Consider the following 18,074-nt stretch of genomic DNA (forward strand, 5'->3'; position numbering starts at 1 on the left):
AAACTTCATCCACACTGGTTGAAATTCAAGAATGTGAAAGAAGACTGACAGAGTTAATAAAAATGACACTGAGTTAAACTCCTAGAGCTGTGGGCTTTCCTGTGGGATACCTGCCTTGCTAAAGGCTGCCCCTCTTTTCTTGTGGGGAAATTTGTTGTTTTGGTGGAGAGGTACTCTGCAGTAAGAGTGATGCTTCCAAGCTGGGTGTGGTGGTACATTTCTGTAATCCCAACACTTGGGAGGTGGAGGCAAAAGGCCAGGGGTTCAAGGCCATCCTTGGACACACAGCTTGAGGGCAGCCTACCCAATATAATATGCTCCTCAAAAACCTGCATGGGAATATAGCTCATTTAGTAGAGTTCTTGCCAAAGATACACAAACTCTGGGTTTGTCCCCAGTGGGGCATGAAACAGGCATGGATGTATGACCTGAAATCCCAGCACTCTGAAGGCATTAAGTAGGAAGAGGAGAGGTTCATGGTCATCTTCTGCTACACTGAGTTGAGGCCAGCCTAGGCTTCAGGAAACCTATCTCAAAACAAGCAAGAAAGCAAACAAAATACAACTACAACCAAACAAAACCAAACAACCCCCCCAAAGCCACATAAAAATCAATCAAACAAGAGTGACTCCTTCTTCCTCATACTCTCAGAATCAAACACATATATGCCCCACTGCTAGAAGTCACCTTCATATGTGAAGATGGCATGTACCTCAGCTGTTTTTCATACATTTTAATCTGCATGTCCTATGGCTTACAACATACTTAAATTATATAAGAACAGCAGAGGCCTCTTCCTACAAGAATAAGTTTGCCCCAGACCAGAATGAAGAAAGAGTCCTGAGGGCAGCACACCTTAAAACAGGCCATTAATTCCCCATCCTTGTAAGCTAGGAAGTGAGCGCCTTCAGGGCTGTCTCCCTGCCACCTCTGTCTAACTCTGGAATCCTTTTCTCTATGGTAACACCAACAAAACTGGGGGGGAAGGTGGAAAGGAACTAAAGCATCGAAAATGGGCTTCACGCAGAGATCTTGACCACTCAGGATGCTGATAATCATGTATTTTTCACGTGATTGTTCTGAGCCACCCAAGGACGTGGGAATAGTGCACTGTTAATAAGTTCAGTGTAATGTTAAAGCAAGCCTGTAACTCCAGTGAAGGTCCATGGCTTCAAGAGTCTTATTCACTCTCCTTTCCATTCTCAAAATGGAAACCAAGCCCGTGGGGCCATGGAAATCAAAGAGAAGGAGCTTTAAAGGGGACTGGGGACAACTCTGTCACACCTTGATGACTGCTCCAAAGGCTCCTTTCCCTAGAAGTTGTAATTCTTCAAACTCAATGAAGTATCGGGAAAACTGTCTCTGTGTCTCACTGAAGAATGCAGCGCTGGGCAGCTGGTTGCTGGGAATGACAGTCTCAATGTAATCTTGTCCCCCAGAATCTAAGATGAAACAAAAGCATTAGAAATATAAGAAGATGAGCCAGAGAGATGGCTCCGTGGTTAAGGACCCACACTGCTTTTACAGCAGCCTGGAGCTTGGTTCCTAGCACCCTTGTTGGGCAGCTCACAACTGTTAACTCCAGCTCCAGGGAATCTGGTGTCCTTTTCTGGATTGTCAGGGTACTGCATGCACATGTGCACAACTCCCCACCTCCCATAAAACACACACACACACACACACACACACACACACACACACACACGCACGTGCGCAGTTCACAGAACCCAACAACATAAGCATGAGAGAAAGGGCTCCAACTGGTCTGAAAAAGCACTCCTTGCACTTTGACATCTTTTCTCACCTTGTGCTTTAAAGTAGGCAGGAATATATAGTCAGCCCATTGTACAGGTGAGGGTAACAGGGATGGAGAGGAAGTGACTGCACTAGACAGCCAGAACCCAAACTCAGGACTCCTGGCCATTCCAAGACCTACTAGGGGTATCTGACAATATGAATGACACGGCAAGATGAGAATGTTCACTCCGTCAACAGACGCTAGAAGAACAAGGGTCGCAAAACACACAAGGCCGGCACATAAATGGATTACGTGTAGCCTGGCATCGGTAAAAGAAATAATCCATGCAAACGTTCTCAGTTTTAGGCTTTGTATCTTCATAATAATAAAAGGATGATAGTCTAGTATAGTAGGGCATGCTTGTAATCTTAGCACTCAGGAGGCAGACGAGGAAGACCAAGAGGTATAGCCACATAGTGGGACCCTATCAGAAAAAAGCAAAAGAAAAAGAAAAAAGCAAAGGAAAGGAAAGGAAAGAAAGGAAAAGGAAAGGAAGGGGAGGGGAGGGAAAGGGAGGGGAGGGGAGGGAAGGGAAGGGAAAGGAAGGGAAGGGAAGGGAAGGGGAAAGGCAGGTGGGCAGGCAGAACTCACCTTCAGGACTCTGCTCCACTAAGGGCAGTTTTGGCTGAGGGTTTATAAAGCTGTGCTTCAGCAACTGCTGAGGGCTCCATCTTTCCTTGTCATCCAGGCAAACACACCTCAGTAGGGGAGGGAGAGTCTCAGCAGTGTGTAATACAAACACCTTCCGGTCAATCTACCCCATCCAACCACAGCTCTGCTTTCCCTTTTAAATACACATTAGCAAATTCATGTCACTTACAGAGCAAAATGTACTTAAAAGTGAGTCTAAATGAGTAAACACCATTTCAGGGTTTGCATGTTCCACAGCAGAGCAGAAAATGGAGGAAAAAACAAAAAACAAAACAAAACAACAACAACAACAAAAACCCAAACAAAAAACAAACCACCAAAAACCAAAACAAGGAAAACTAACTGCATTGTGTTGACTACGGCAGCATGGAATGACTTGATATGTTCTCAGACCACAGAGGTCAGCTTTGGATTTTTGCTTCCTTTAACAGCTTGGTCTCTCCCCCTATTAAACTAAGCCAGCTGGGGACCATGCATAAATTAAGTTTTCCAAAGAGAGTAACCAGATGCTGATGAACCTGAAATATACTGAGCAACACTGTTGACACACACCGTCAATACTCACTCCCAGAGCCTGCTTAGCATTTGATGTTCTAACAAGTCATTTTTGTTCTGCTTTGGGTGAGTCAAAACAAGCCATGCCAGGATTTCTCAAAGTGGAGTCCCTGACCCACATTTGACTCTGTTTAAAGTGACATATTCAAAAGAAGCATGTCATTGTGAGCTCCAGATTTTGAACCTATATATTCAAAGCAATGACAGCAGCCATCATAAAGGATAACTTAGTTTTTATGTTATAGCATGAAGAGGTAAAACACTGGCTTATACCTGGAAGAGCAAGAGAACATCATTTGTATAAGATGCTATATTTTGTAGTAAATTTCTTCAGTTGTTACTGACATTGTAAAAAAAAAAAAATAAATAAACTTCAATTATACCAGTAAAACAAAATTCCTGTGAATATTAAAGATATTATCCAAAAGTTATAAAATGTTTTATTTTACTTTTGAAACAGGATCTCACTATATAACTCACTACCTAAAACTCACTCTATAGACCAGGCTGGCCTAGAACTCAGAGATCTGTCTGCTTCAGCCTCTGGAGTGCTGAGATTAAAAGTGTGCACCACCATGCCTGGCCTTATTTTATCTTCAGATTTATTTTTATTTTATGTATATGATTTTTCTGCATCATGTAAATATGCACACCATGAAAGAAATTAAGAGGGTGCCGGACCCCCGGGAGTATGGATAGTTATGAGCCACCATGTGAGTGCTGGGAACCAATTTCAAGTCCTCTGTAAGACCAACAAGTGCTTTTAACTGCTGAGCTGTCTCTCTAGCCCCTTTACTGCCATATGTGAGACAGGGTTCTATTATATATTCTAGATTGGCCTTGAATTTGCAATCCTCCTTTCTCATTCTTCCAAGTAAGACCATAGGCATGTGCCAGTCCCACCTGGCCAAAAACAAACAAAAAACTAGTTTTATAGGGTGTGGTGGTCCATACCTCTAATCCCAGCACTTGGAAGGCAGAGCAGGAGGATGTCTGTGAGTTCAAGGTCAGCCTGGTCTCAAGACAAAACAAAAACACAGTTCTTGCCTCTTATTTCTCCCTCCTTTTCATCTCCTAATGTGCATCACTATAGACCTTTACCTATCTATTTCTATATATAAATGCACAACAGCCCAACCATAATGTTATCTAGGATATTGAGGTTTTTAGACATTATCTTGTAGGTATCAATTTTTAACTTGCCTTTCAAAAGTGGCCTTTTCAGTCATGTGTCTTAAAATTTTATGTCAAATATCCATGTCAGCTTGGACCTATTGGAATTAATTTATATATATTTCCCAGTTCTGTTGGGGTTATTTCCATACACGCTGCTCTCAGCTCTACAGTGTGCACTGTCTACACTAAGTCTACCGTGACATTATTGTGATTGACACACAGATCTGGATCAGAGAAGGTTTCAAGCTTGCTGAGAGGGAACTGTGCTTTTCTGGGGCTCTCACTTGAAAAGATTATATTCTCAGAATCAATCATTTTGGCAGTATAGTAGATACTAGCAGCAGAGGCAATGCTAGCTCCAGCTTTGAAACCAGAAGGATGGCAGGCCTAGAACCTTCCACAGCTCACACTACAGGAGTTACTCAGCAGGGACCAATGGCAGCACTTGATAGGTGTCAACTCACTTAACCCCAGAAACAGCTAGAGAACTACTGGAATTTATTTACTACATTCTCCTACACACACACACACACACACACACACACACACACACACACACACACACACACTCTTTAGTTTAAAGCCTACCGAGAGTGACTTGTATTTTCCCATATGGATAGCTACTAGGATCTCCTTGTGGGACCTGATCTGCCACCTGGCTCTAGCACCCTGGCTCTTTCCCACCTCACAGCTGACGTCCCAAGGGTGTTAACTAAGTATGGCAGGGATCACAGAAGGGACCCACTATGCTTTTGTCCATTATTTGCTCCTTTTGCTAACTGGGGTGCAGAGCAAAGCTAATGACCTAACACCCCAATTGTTATCCACCCCCCAAGCAAGCAGTCCACCAGAGCCCTCCCAGGAGAGAGGAGCACACACAGCACCCCAGATGACAGTTATGGTAAGAGTCAGAACAAATCTCAGATCTCAACTTCAGAAGTGACAGAGGGGAGCTGTTTCTGTAAGGGGAGACCAGGAGAGTTTCAACCCTCCCACCCACTGCTTGCTACTGAGGTGAAAACACCTTCTGTGTAAATGTCCTGTGTCATTTATGAATCCATTAGTGCCACCCTTGACGGAAACACTCCTGACCAGCAGACGGGAGTAGAGGGCTCAGTGACATGGGAAAGACGGCAGTGAGATTTTCCACTAGGAGCGCATCCTCCCGTCGGTCACTTCAGCCACCCTCATTGTGGAGTGCATCTAAATAAATGCTTTTAAAGTTCTATTTCATTTAAAAGAAATAGGAGGCTTCTTTAAAAATCTTAAAAGTTTATATACTTTAAGGAGAGAATGTTATATACAGAATCAGAGTTGGTCCCTTTCCTCACATGAATAGTCTATTGTGGCTACGTTTTGTGACACATCAGCAGCCTTGTTTAAATGCTGTGTGTTGCTTAATAACAGGGCACAGCCTGAGTATGCAACATCAGGTGGTTCATGGAGTGCTGCTTAAATGAACACAGCTCCAATGTCACATTCAGTCTTATGTGGCTGCCATCACCTGTGCAGTCCATCACTTACAGAAACTCTGATGTGTATGAGATGCTCCAATAGTGAGCTAGTGAGTGGCAAGTTCACTGTGGGGCAGGTCAGCTGGAGATGGGTAAAGAGAAACGTGAAGGCAGGAGAAAGAAATGCAGGCAGAGGAAGAGAAATAAACGTGAGCGACTAGGAAAACAAAGGTGAATAACCAGACAGTGTGAGGAAGGAGAAGCAGCCCAGGGTGGTTCCTGCGGGTACTGGGGAAATGCAAATCGAAGAGCTATTTCCTCTTATTACAAACTGAGACAGCACTGGCTTAGATGAGAACATTCGTTCTCGGGGCTAGGGGAGAAAACACTGAGGGGAACGACCTGGGCAAACACTTTAGGTCCAAGGGAGGCCTCGTTATTAAGGATTCTCTCCAGCTGGACAGACCCTGGCTCTGGACCAGTGATGGCAGTGGGAGACATGGCTTGCTCATAGCCCGAGGACTTGACAACCTGAGTTTGATCCCTAGGGCCCACTGGGGAAGGAGAGAACAGACTCCAGGAAGTTGTTCCCTGAGCTCCATGCATGTACTGTCAGTGGGTTCGTGCACTCACAGACACAGACAAATACAAGGACACAGACACACAGATAGAGACACACACACCCCACACATACACACCATGCATACAAACGTTTTAAAGCTGGCTTTATAATGATTATGTACCTGTGATTCACAAATATGGAAACAGGCGGTCTTTGATCCTCTGACCTGGCTGAGCGAGAAAGCCACTGGAGAGGAATGGTCAGGAAAACAGGGCAGAACCACACTTCTCAGCTGGTTTCCTGAGGCCTCCTCTTTGGTCTCTCAGGATTCAGCAGCAAAGTGAATGGAGAAGGTCTCCATCTCTCCTCTCACTAGTGCTAACACTTGTGGGATGGGCAGGGATGGGGAAAATTCTAGCGTATTCAGGCAGTCTCCCAGATGTAGTTTGACAATCAATTATTAAACCCAAGCGTGTTTAAGAAAATGTGGAAGACCATGTCAAGGAAACAGAACACCTGGAAAGGGAATTCGCCCTGGCTCCTCCCCTCAAGTCTCAGCTTCCTCATTCCTTAGATGCCCAGGGTGGAAAGTGCAAGTGAACAATCAGTGGTACTCACTTCTTCAGGAAGTCTTGGAAGTCAGCTGGTAAGTCACTGGGGATGGTCACAGGGTACTCCTCACACTCCTGTCCTTGGCTAAGAGATAGCAGCAGAAGGCCAAGACGCCACACATCCCCTTTCTTCCCTGTTTTATAAGGCAGGGCACTATCACTAAATCGAACTCGAGTTTGCTCAAAGACATCCTCCTTGCAAATGTCTGCCAGACGCTTAGAGATACTGTAATCCGTTATCTTTACAGTGCCCTCGGCATCTACCAAGACACTGGACGCGCTCAGAACCTTGTGCACCACGGAGTTGCTGTGCAGGTAATCCAGGCCCGCCAGGAGCTGAGCTGTGTACTTGCGCAGCTGATGCACAGGGATTGGGCCCGAGTGGCTCAGGTGCGCAGCAAGTGAGATCCCACTGATGTGCTCTGCCAAAATGTCTACCACGATGGAGTCCTCCTGCTCTCTGGAGTTCATTGCAAAGTAGCGTACAACATTTGGGTGGCTCAGTTTCACCAGGGAGCTGAATTCTGTCTCTGCTCCTTGAATCTGAGAAGAGCATGAGGCAAATGATCTTAATTGGTGTTTCATTTCAACAGTAGGGCGAGGCACAAACACACTTTCACAGACAGGAAAGCAAGATGCCATGGCCCAAATCTTCCCCTAAACTGTGGATCAACCTGACAGTACATAAAAATGTAAGGAATTTTAGCTAATTATCAACGTCAGTGTCAAAACTCAGTGTTCAAACACCATAAAAATTGCCAAGTGGCTTTTAAAATCAATTTTATTTATTTTTGGGGTGATATGGCTAGCAGAAAAAAAATCACATCTAAAATAACATTTTATGATTATAATGAGGGTTATTGTAAAAAATTTAAAGTCTGGGGGGGGGTGGAGGTATAGCTCAGTGGTAGAGCCCCTGTCCAGTAGGCAGGAGACCTTAAGTTTAATTCTCAGCACTCAGAAAGGAAATGTAAATATATATTACACAAAGAGAAAAAAAAATCCTCTAACTTACTTATATGAGCACAATCCAAAAATAACTATTGATTTTGGTGTGCTTCAGAATTCTCTTGCTTTTGGTTATTTTCTATCTAATCTCGTCATCAAGTAAAGGCAACATACACTATTAAATATTCCTCCGAGTTCAGCGTTATAAACTCATGTAAACTCATTCCCAGCAGTGCACAAAAACAAAAGAAAACCCTGAACCCTCAAAATTCAATTTGAAAGCAGCATTCTAAAAGAGCAGAGGAAATATAAGTGATTGCAATCGGCACAACTCTGCAGCGACAATTAATCCCAGCCAGGCAGAAGTCATAGGGGCTGAGGCCTGGTGAAGGCGTGGGCCTCCCTTGGTCCTTACACTCCGTGGACCATCTGTGGGCGCAGGCTTTCTGCTTCATCATTTTCAGCTTGAGATTAGGCCTCTGGCCAGCCATGGAACACCCATTGACCTTTTTCTTTTACTGAATCTGAGTCAAGGGCTCATGTGGCCCAGGATGGCCTCAAACTTGCTATGTATCTTAAGATGAGCCGGACTTGGTCTCCCTCCTCTATGTCCTAGTCTTGGGAATTGCAGGTGTGTGCCAGCATGCCAGGTTACCTACTTGCTTTCTGCACTTATCGATCTTCTCTCTTTCTTGACTGGTAAGGAAAGGGCCCATCTTTTTCTGCCACTGAAGGACCCACTCGTACAACAAGACAAAACTGCCCGTCGATGTTTCCAAAGCGTTGTACACCACCTTCCCCAGCTGCTCATTGCTGCCTGCAGAAAGACAGAAAAGGTCACTGTGTCCACTTCTGTGTTCTCTCTCTCTCTCTCTCTCTCTCTCTCTCTCTCTCTCTCTGTGTGTGTGTGTGTGTGTATGGTGTGCTTTAACTCCAACAATGGGCACCACATGATAACTATGAAAAGTATCATTTAGTATAATACTTGTCCATTTCTAAGCAATTTTTAATAATTACCAGTATAACCTGAGCCTTCCAATACTAACGTAGAAAGTTCAGAATCAATGATGAGATCTTAGCATCAGGACAGATAAAGGGAACACAGCCTACTGGACCTGCTTTCCTCAGCAGCTCCACTTTGCTAGCTATGCCTCCCTTGTCCTTCACACTGCTCGCTCTGCAGGAAGGGAGCCTCCTCAAGGTCGCTCCACTAATACAGATTAGTGTGCACAGCACAAACAGCTTTTAGTCTAATTTAAAAATCATAATCAGTGGCATAAACGCTGGTTATGCTTGGCAAAGCAGAACTTCCCAATATTTTGGAGGATAAGAACCAGAAATGACAGTTAAGGTAGAAAGTGGTGCACTCTTGATCTTTTACAATGTGTCTCCTGATGAAATCACTGAAGGTGACTCTTAATAAGCACCAGTGACAAACTGAGAGCCCAAGAACATTGCCTTCCTGACTTCCCTTGTTATTACAGCAGGGAGCTTCATGTTCATAGTTCACGACCGTGAAATGTCTGAGTCAAGTCCAAAGCCAACAGCCTGGTGGCTGTTTCGAGTATGTCAGCCCTGTAGAATCCTGTCTGTCTAGGCTGCTGTCACAGTAGCCAGGTTGAGTGGACAGCCCACAGACTCTTTAGATGTTGGTTTCTCCAGCTCCATCTGCTGTCTGCTCAATAGCTGTTCTCTGGCTTATTTGTACCACCTTAAAATGAACAAAAGGGTGCTGCTAGCACACAAGCCCGAGTTTAGATATGCTACTCATTAATTCTGGCAAGAATATGTATAGGATTGAAAATAAAAGTTAACTGTTAATTTACTACATGAAAGCAAGTCCTAGGAGTGTGTCTATATGGCCAAGAAAGTCACTATAAAAAAAAAACTGTATTTAAAAAAAATCAAAATCTTGACTTGCAGAGAAAGGTTCATTTCAAGTAGCCAGCAGAGACAACTGCTAATAAGATATAGAAAAAAAAAGTGTTTTGTTTTGTTTTTCTGGCCAGACACAATGTGGGAGAATGCCAGGCAGATGGAGTAACTTGAAATGAGGAGATGCGGGGGCCAGGATGTGATTCAGTGGTTGAGTACTGGCTCAGCAGGCACAAGAATCTTGGTTCAATTCCCAGCACCACAAAGGAAAAAACTCTTTGAGACCAGCCTGGTCTACAAGAGTGAGTTCCAGGACAGCACCCACAGCCACAGAGAAACCCTGTCTTGAAACAAACAAACAAAACAAAAACAACCCAGTAATTTGGTTATTAAAGATCACAAACATCAGGACTAATTTTGTTTATATATTTTACCAGTACCAGATGCCATGATACAACATTTAGGACTGTCTGTTCACTGTTCATTTCCAAGAGATGGTTTTATTTCCATGTGACATTAGAGGAACTGAGTAGCCGCTCACCCTAGGCATGAGGGAGCCAGAACTGCAGCTTCCTGTTAGGGAGGTTTCCTCCTTGGACTATGCTGGTTTACATGCGGTCTCTAGTCTGCGCTGTTACATCAGGATTAACTTTTGTCACTAAACAAACGTAAAAAACTCAGCTAGTTTACTCACCAACACATTTCCCTTTGTGCACCATGAGCTGCTCAGGACTACCCACACAGAAATACAGGATTTCACACGAGCCCGGAGAGGCTTCACCACTACAGACAGAATACTGACGTTCTCGCCTTAAAAATAAATTTGGAGAATGGGTTTTTCCTTTAACTTACAATTCACACAGGAAATTCTTGCCCTTCCATACCTCCTAATTATTAGGCAGTTCAGACTGCACTGAAGAGCCTTCCCATTGAAGGCTCTAATGGGAAAACTACTGCCCACCTCCCACTGTTCCTTTTTATACAGGAATGCCATAAACTCCATTCAAGGTGAAATTAAAATTCAGATTTTGACTGGCAAAATGTTTCAGTGGGTAAAGACGCTCATCTCAAAAGCCTGATGACCTGAGTTTGATCCTTGGAACATGGAAGGAAAAAACCAACTCTACAAAGTTGACCTCCACACAAGCACACAGCACACCCATACATACCACACATGAAAATGTAATAAAAGTAGTTCTTGTGGCTCCTGTACTGAGAGCAGAGATGGAATATTTCATCATCATAGAAAGTTCAACTGGCTGTCCATCACTGCAGGAAGTTCAACTGGCTGTCCATCACAATCCATCACTGTAGGAAGTTCATCTGGATGTAGCAGTTTACATTTGTCCCTCACAGGGCCCAGGGGCTCAGAGTCCTATCAGTCTGGGCCTCCTTCTCTTTCTGTCTTTGATAGACACTCCCTGTCATTCCCCTCCATGACTGTCCCAAAATACTAGGCTCTCTAGTTTTTGTTTCTTTCCCTTTTATCCCTCCTGTGCCCTCCTGTCCCCCTTCTTCTCCTTCCTCTACCATGGATGGGGAGCACAAGCTGGGACACTAGAATGTAAAAATAATTAACAAGCAGGGAAGGAGAGAGCTTATAAATGCTTGGACACTCATTAGAAACACTCTGCTGATGTCTGCTGATCTCTGAAGAGATCTCTTAGGCTAAGCACAACCTGTGACATTTACTTTTGCTGAGAACAAGGAGCACAGAGGAAAATCCATGATTCCTAGGATCCTACCCATAAAGAAAGCCGGTGCAGCAGCAGTCAACAGCGAGGACAGGCTGGAGACAATGCCGCAGTTCCATTCCCTGTAGTCTTATCTGATATCTTGGTCTATCAGCTAGTCCTTCTATCCTGAATATTCAATCTTTTCCTCCCACCCCTACACTGTCCTCTCAGGCTGCACTCGCCACACACGTATCTTGGCTCTTCATATTCAAACTGCTGCTCTTGCTGTCTTCACTCCAGCCTCCATACCACCCACTCCTTACACCACTGCAGCCACAATAAACCAACATTGTCTTCCTCTGCTGTCAAATTCCGTTTCATTTTTACTAAGGTTTCACTAGTCCTACATCCCTCTCATCTCCTCACTAGCTCCATGTCCTATTTGAACACCTCAGATTTTCTCCCAGATACCAAAACTGCTCAGTCATAACCCAGTGTCTCTGCTTCCAAAGCCGCAACTTGTACCCTTCCTTGACCTCTTCCCATATTGGATCCCTTATACCATGCAGTTGTCCTACATATTTGAAATGCTGGGACATGATCAATACATTGAAGTTCTGTTTAAGCTTCTTCTTGTGCAAACAAGAGCATACTGAGGTTTGTGAAGAAAAGGACACAAAGTTCCAAAACCATATGATAGACTCACAGGAGGAATCCAGAAGCCCTCAGTTTGAGCTCTGCCCTAGCCAGACGATGGTGCTACACAGTCCTTTTAGTCCAGGCCATCCCAATATCCTTCAGTTGACAGGTTTGAAGGTGTTTTAGAATATTCATCACCACATACTTGAGTCACATAACATGGAGACACTAAGCTGGTACTGACCTGTAAGCTTCATCTCTACTGGCTAGATTTCAGGATGTTAGAGGAGCTATGCACACTACATGAGGGAAAAGTAATCACTGATCTTGCTCAGCTCTGAACACTGTGACTACAATAAGGTTAGCCCAGAAAAGATATTAGTGGCATGAACACCACGGAAGTAACCAACTTCTTTGACTGAATTTAAGTTCCACTCCACAAGATGAAACCCATACCTGGTACTATTGCTGGGCTAAGAACCTGTGGCTAGACAGGTCCCAGAAGAGAACTTACTACTACAATTTAGCTAAGTAGACACTGTATCAATCAATTCCTATTGACATTGCTATACTCAGATTAGTGCATTTGTCAACCCTCATGAAAGATGTTTCTCTTTGCAGTAGATAGTGAGTAACACAGAGACCCACAAGTGGTCAAGGCACAGAGTACTGAGACTGGAATGCTCAGCCCTAAATGGACACCTATTTCACATCCTTCTCCTCCTCCCAAGGCTCAGAGATGGACCACTGTAGAAGAGAAGGTGGAAAACCAGAGATGGTGAATGGATACAAGGAGACAGTATTCTCTGGATACAACAGGGCAGCTGTACAAATGAATTCACAGTGATCATGATAGCATGCACAAATACCATGCAGACTCAAGCCAGACTCAATCTCAGCATGGAAAGGGGAGGTGACATGAAGCTGCTACTGGAAACTGATTGCTGCTGGGAGAGGGAGGTCATTTTTCTTTGAGTTTAACTTGGTAAATAGGCCATGCTCCAGTGGAACACCATCCATCCAAGGATATATGAGCAGCGCAAGCTAGATTTGATGCATTAAAAAAAAGGAGGACACAAAGTTGGATGGGGAGGAAACAGATTGAATTTGGGAGGAGTGGGGGCTGGTAAAACACGCTGTATGAAATTCTCAAAGGACTGAAAAAAAATTGACTACCTCATTACAACTGTTAGCAGCGCTAGGGCTGGGGTGTAGCTTAATGGTACAGCACTTGCCCAATACATACAAGGCTGAGTGTCATCCCAGCACTGCAACAAATAAGTAAACACATGAAAAAATAAATGCAAACATACATAAAATAAAAAAAGAGGATAATTAGCACTAAAAGAAAAGTGTCAATAAAATAGTGTGGCACATGGCAGCCAGGAGAAACTGACATCAAGAACAATTATGAACAGAATTAAGAATAAGAATAAACAATTATGAACAGAATTAAGAATAAAGAGGCAAAAGCCCATTAGCAATCTACTATTTACTTAGGAGGCATGAAAAACTGGGCTAGAGGGACCTTTCAGGGCCCACTCCACTCACAAGACAGGAGCTTCTGAACTCTGGCAGACACGACCTCCACAAGGCCAGTGGCATCTGCCCACAGTTTAGGTCTGTCTGGTTATGGCTGGACCAGAGTTTGGGGAAACATCACTTATGTTAGTAGCTTTGTTTCATAGCTGAGGCAGTATTGAGCCTAATCAGATGAAGGTAGTTTCAAGCAAAACAGCCAAATACTAACTATCAGGTCTCACGAAGGACAGAGAACTTAATACAACTCAATTTTAATAACTTAAAAACAAATAATGAGGGCCAGTAAGACGGCTCAGTGGGTAAAGGCATTTACCACCAGGCCTGACAATATGAGTTCAGTCTGCATGGTAGTAGAAGAGTACTGATTTCCACGGGTTGTTCTTTGATCTCTCTCTCTCTCTCTCTCTCTCTCTCTCTCTCTCTCTCTCTCTCTCTCTCTCTCTCTCCACCCACACCCACACCCACACCTGATGACCTGAGTTCAATCTCCAGAACCCACAGACAGGTGGATGAAAAGAGAGTCCACTCCACAAAGCCCCCTGCCCTCCACATGTGTTCCGGGGCACTCACACATAATAAACAAACAAAACAAATCAATGTTTAAAATGAAAAACTAAGAGTGAAAAAATTAAATAGGGTTCAAGTGGCAAGAAACTAAGTGGCTGCCGGAGACCTGCTTCAGCTGGGTCAGGTTCCCAAGAGGGAGTGTAACGTTGGGGGAGGGAGAGAAGGAGATGGACAAGATCTGAGGGTGAATAAGGACAGCTGTCAGCAGGGTTTAATTAAGTAAAAATTACACTTTTATACTCTATAGTTGCACAGGACAAGAGGGGAATGTGAGCTGGGATGTGGCTTGAGATCAGGGGTAGAAGAATCCAGCATTGGCCTTGACAACAGGCACCAGTCATATGTTCACGAAAGGGCCACAAGTTTCTCCTGCCAGAGATATGGAGAATGACTGCTTCAGCAAGCAGGAACTTTCCTCAAGCCCCCTCCCCTTGGGAATGGAGATCCTCATCCAAACACCTGACCTTGGGAAAAGATTTCTTCTAGGGAGCATCCGCTATACTGCAATTTCCTAGTCTTACTATACGGGTCTGTTCCTCTCATAACACTCCCAAAAGGGAAGGTTCTGATCAGTCTTACTTTTTTTTTTTTTTTTACGATACCATACCATTCTGATTTCTCTGTGTTTTATTAACCAAACTCTTGCCCTTAATGGTCTCAGGTCTGGATCTGAATTGTAGACATTTCATCCTTGGGATCAGATGTATGCCTAGTGAATCTCTAACTTTCCTGCCCTTGGTGTGATTAGGATGGCACAATGGAATTCCTAGTTCCAAGGTGGCAGGGATTTTCCAAAGAATTATTTTGTTTAGAGAATCTACCATTGTACACATTTGTATCTTCTACCAAAGCCCACACAAAAATTCCTCAAAGGGAAAGACTTTAATATTGAGAATCATTAAAAAACGAGAATAAGAAGGTGCTGGAGAAGTGTGGTCTGCAATGTGCTAGAACGTCAAGGAGCAATGGTCACCATGAGGGCCATGCCAAGTGGCGGTGTGTCAGGTCCCAGTGTCAGCATTGCACTGCTGTCTAATACCTGCCACCAAGGCCGAAAATGTGCCCGCTAGTTTGGGACTGGGATGCACCAGAAGGCTTCAGCCCCTCCCCCTTTCTCCTGTGGCCTGGTTTTGAGGTGAGCAGGTTTGCTGTGCTGTCATCCTCACTCAGATGTGCTGACTCATCTAACTGAAACGAACGGGGCATGGGACCGGGGACAAGGACAAAACCGACACCTGCAAAGTGGCTCTCTTCCAAATGTGGCCCACGGCACACACAAGCGCACACACAACACATGAACACACACACACCCCCTACACACATTTACAATAATAATAATAATAAATACAACTTTAATTTAGAGTGAGTCGAAGACCCTAAATTATTTAATAACCTCTCCATTCATGGCTTCTGCATTCAAATTTCTTCCCGGTTTTCAGGGGGCCACAGCACATGGACAGAGAAGATCTTTAAGTAGGAAAGGACAGAGAAAGTAGTGTTCTTTCTGTGATCTCTGGTGGCAGAGAACCTGACTCCCTCCTTTTGGAATGGGTATTGTGTACTGTGCCCACTTTTGAAAAATTGTACACATCTGTTTGTGTTTGTATCTAATTATAGCTGGCCAAGTAGCTCAGTTGATGGAGAGCTTGCTCAGCATGCACAAGGCCCTGCATTCAACCCTCAGGACCCAGTAAACTAGGCATGTTGTTCTCAGCACTTAGAAGGTAAAGGTAGGAGGACTGGAAGTTCAAGGTCATCCTTGGCTACATAGCAAGTTTGAGTGAAGTCACCCTAAATTATATCAGACCCTATCTCCCCCACCCACTACCACAAAAAATTTACAGGCTCGAACACACACACAGCATGAAATATGAAATTTGAGTGGATAATGATGATTCAGATGAATAAAATCTTTAAATCATTAAAAATCAAATAAAATTGTACCAGAAGTGAGACTGTGAAGTATACAGACTGTTCTAAAGGGGTCTGGGTTGTGTAACTGGTTCCATTAGGTACTCAGAGTCAAGCAGGAGGCTGAGGCAAGAGGATCAAAAGTTTTAGGGCAACCTGGGCTACAAGTAAGATTTGCTTCCAAATAAAATAAAGAAGAGGGTTAGGGGTACAGCTCAGCTCAGTGGCAGAGAACTTCACCACAAAAACAAATACATGAAGTTACTTAGAAAGTGTTAAATAAGAACTTTAATCCCAGCCTTTAATCCCAGCACTCAAGAGGCAGAGGCAGGTAGATCTCTGTGAGTTCAAGGCCAGCCTGGTCTACAAAGAGAGTTCCAGGACAGCCAAGGATACACAGAGAAACCATGTCTCCAACAAACAAACAAACAAGAAAACAAAACACCCCCCCCCCCAAAAAAAGGAAGAAAGGAAAAGATTTCTATCTGACCATTTGGTCCATGTTCACTGCAAGCCATTTTCCACATCTTTTAGCCTCTCACAGCGAAGTTGGAAGGACTTACCTGGACCTCCCTGAGGAATTTGTTCGGAGTTTACCATTTCCTATAAAGTCGGGAGAGCCTCCATGGAGAATGGCAGCTGTCCTGTGTCCTGCTGAGTCTCTCTTAGAGGCATGATCCTGGTTTGGCAAACTAGTCATTTCCAAACGTTCCTAGAAGAGGGAGAGTAAGACCCACACTAGTTGTTTGCACAAGTGAATGATAAGCATGGTATAGAATCACCCACAGTACAGAAGAAATATCTTAGCTGATGGGGATGTTTTAACTTCACTTTTGTTACCATCAAGAAGCAACTGACTTAGGGGAGAAAGGGTTTATGTAAGCTCACAATTCTGGGTCACAGTCCACCACTGTGGCAGGAGCGTGAGGCAGTTGGTCACATTCATCTAGTCAGGAGCAGAGAGAAATGGTTACAAGCACTCCTTATGCATAGCCTCATATTTCGTTAACTTTCTCTGCTCTTATATTGAGGAAACCCTCTGACTTCATTTTAAAGGCAGGAGCCATTATACTGTATTTTAAAATAAGTTTCTATTTACTGTGAGAGCTGAGTTGCTCTATTTTCTGGAACCCAACCTTTTCTAACCAGTGAGTGACCAGCATTTGTTTTTTGAGAATACCCTGAGCCTTCCTGATCCCTCCTAATCACATGGTGGGTGACCATATGATTGTTTTGTTTTGTTTTTTTCAAGACAGGGTTTCTCTGTGTAACAGCCCTAACTGTCCTGAAACTAGCTCTGTAGATCAGGCAGGCCTTGAACTCACAGAGATCCACCTGCTCTTGCATCCCACATACTGGGATTAAAGGCATACACCAGTGGTGACTGGCCAGCAATGACATGCTTTTTTGAAAAATTTTAAAGTTTCCTTATTGCCCCATTGTCTCTCTTCTGTAAAAACTACTTGTGATTTTACTCCTTAAAAGGGGCCAAAGAAGTGGATTTGGGGATGCTCTCTTTAACCTGAGATGGCCAGCTCTTGGGTGTACCCCAATAAAAACCAAGCTTGCTTCAAATTTGGCTCAAATGATGGTCTTATTCTCCCTATTAGGATTAACAATACAGCCCAGGGACCAAAACCAGGGAATTATGCCCCTTACAGTGGGCTGGATCTTTGGCAATCCAGACAATCCCGACCCCTCCCCTCCACCACACAGGCCTAACATAATATAAATAATCTCTCATGAAACTTTCTTCCCAGTGGTTCCAGGCTGTCAAGTTGACAATTACAGCTAACAATCACAGTTTACAGTGCAACAGTTAGACTCAACTTAAAAATGTGCATGGGGAGGCTGGTTGTACAGGCATGAGCAAGGAACGGGATGTGGTGGTGTGCCACCAGGGAGGTGACAAACAGACAATCAGTGAGCTAAGTTCAGTAAGAGACCCTGTCTCAAAAATAATGTTGAGGGGGCTGGAGAGATGGCTCAGAGGTTAAGAGCATTGGCTCTTCTTCTACAGGACCTGGGTTAGATTCTCAGCACCCATGTGGCAACTCACAACTGTCTGTAATTCTAATCCCAGGAGATCTGATGCCCTCTTCTGGCCTC

The 18,074-nt window shown here is 44.0% G+C and overlaps 1 protein-coding gene across 2 annotated transcripts in view; it reads right to left on the reverse strand.

Moving 5' to 3' along the window:
* Eif2ak4 (eukaryotic translation initiation factor 2 alpha kinase 4) overlaps nt 1-18,074 on the reverse strand; it is an 87,062-nt gene that overhangs the window by 47,811 nt on the left and 21,177 nt on the right. For both annotated transcript variants that reach the window (XR_007834462.1, XM_051183708.1), the window contains exons 6-11: nt 16,529-16,677; nt 10,325-10,440; nt 8,415-8,572; nt 6,815-7,350; nt 2,390-2,496; nt 1,285-1,442 (exon numbers count right to left, since the gene is read on the reverse strand). Coding sequence is in view for 1 of the 2 variants with exons in the window: in XM_051183708.1 (XP_051039665.1) it covers nt 1,285-1,442; nt 2,390-2,496; nt 6,815-7,350; nt 8,415-8,572; nt 10,325-10,440; nt 16,529-16,677 (1,224 nt within the window). In the remaining variant the exon portion in view is untranslated. The remainder of the gene's footprint in view (nt 1-1,284; nt 1,443-2,389; nt 2,497-6,814; nt 7,351-8,414; nt 8,573-10,324; nt 10,441-16,528; nt 16,678-18,074) is intronic.

Source organism: Phodopus roborovskii, unplaced genomic scaffold (genome assembly GCF_943737965.1).
Source record: "Phodopus roborovskii unplaced genomic scaffold, PHOROB, whole genome shotgun sequence".
Classification (NCBI taxonomy): domain Eukaryota; kingdom Metazoa; phylum Chordata; class Mammalia; order Rodentia; family Cricetidae; genus Phodopus; species Phodopus roborovskii.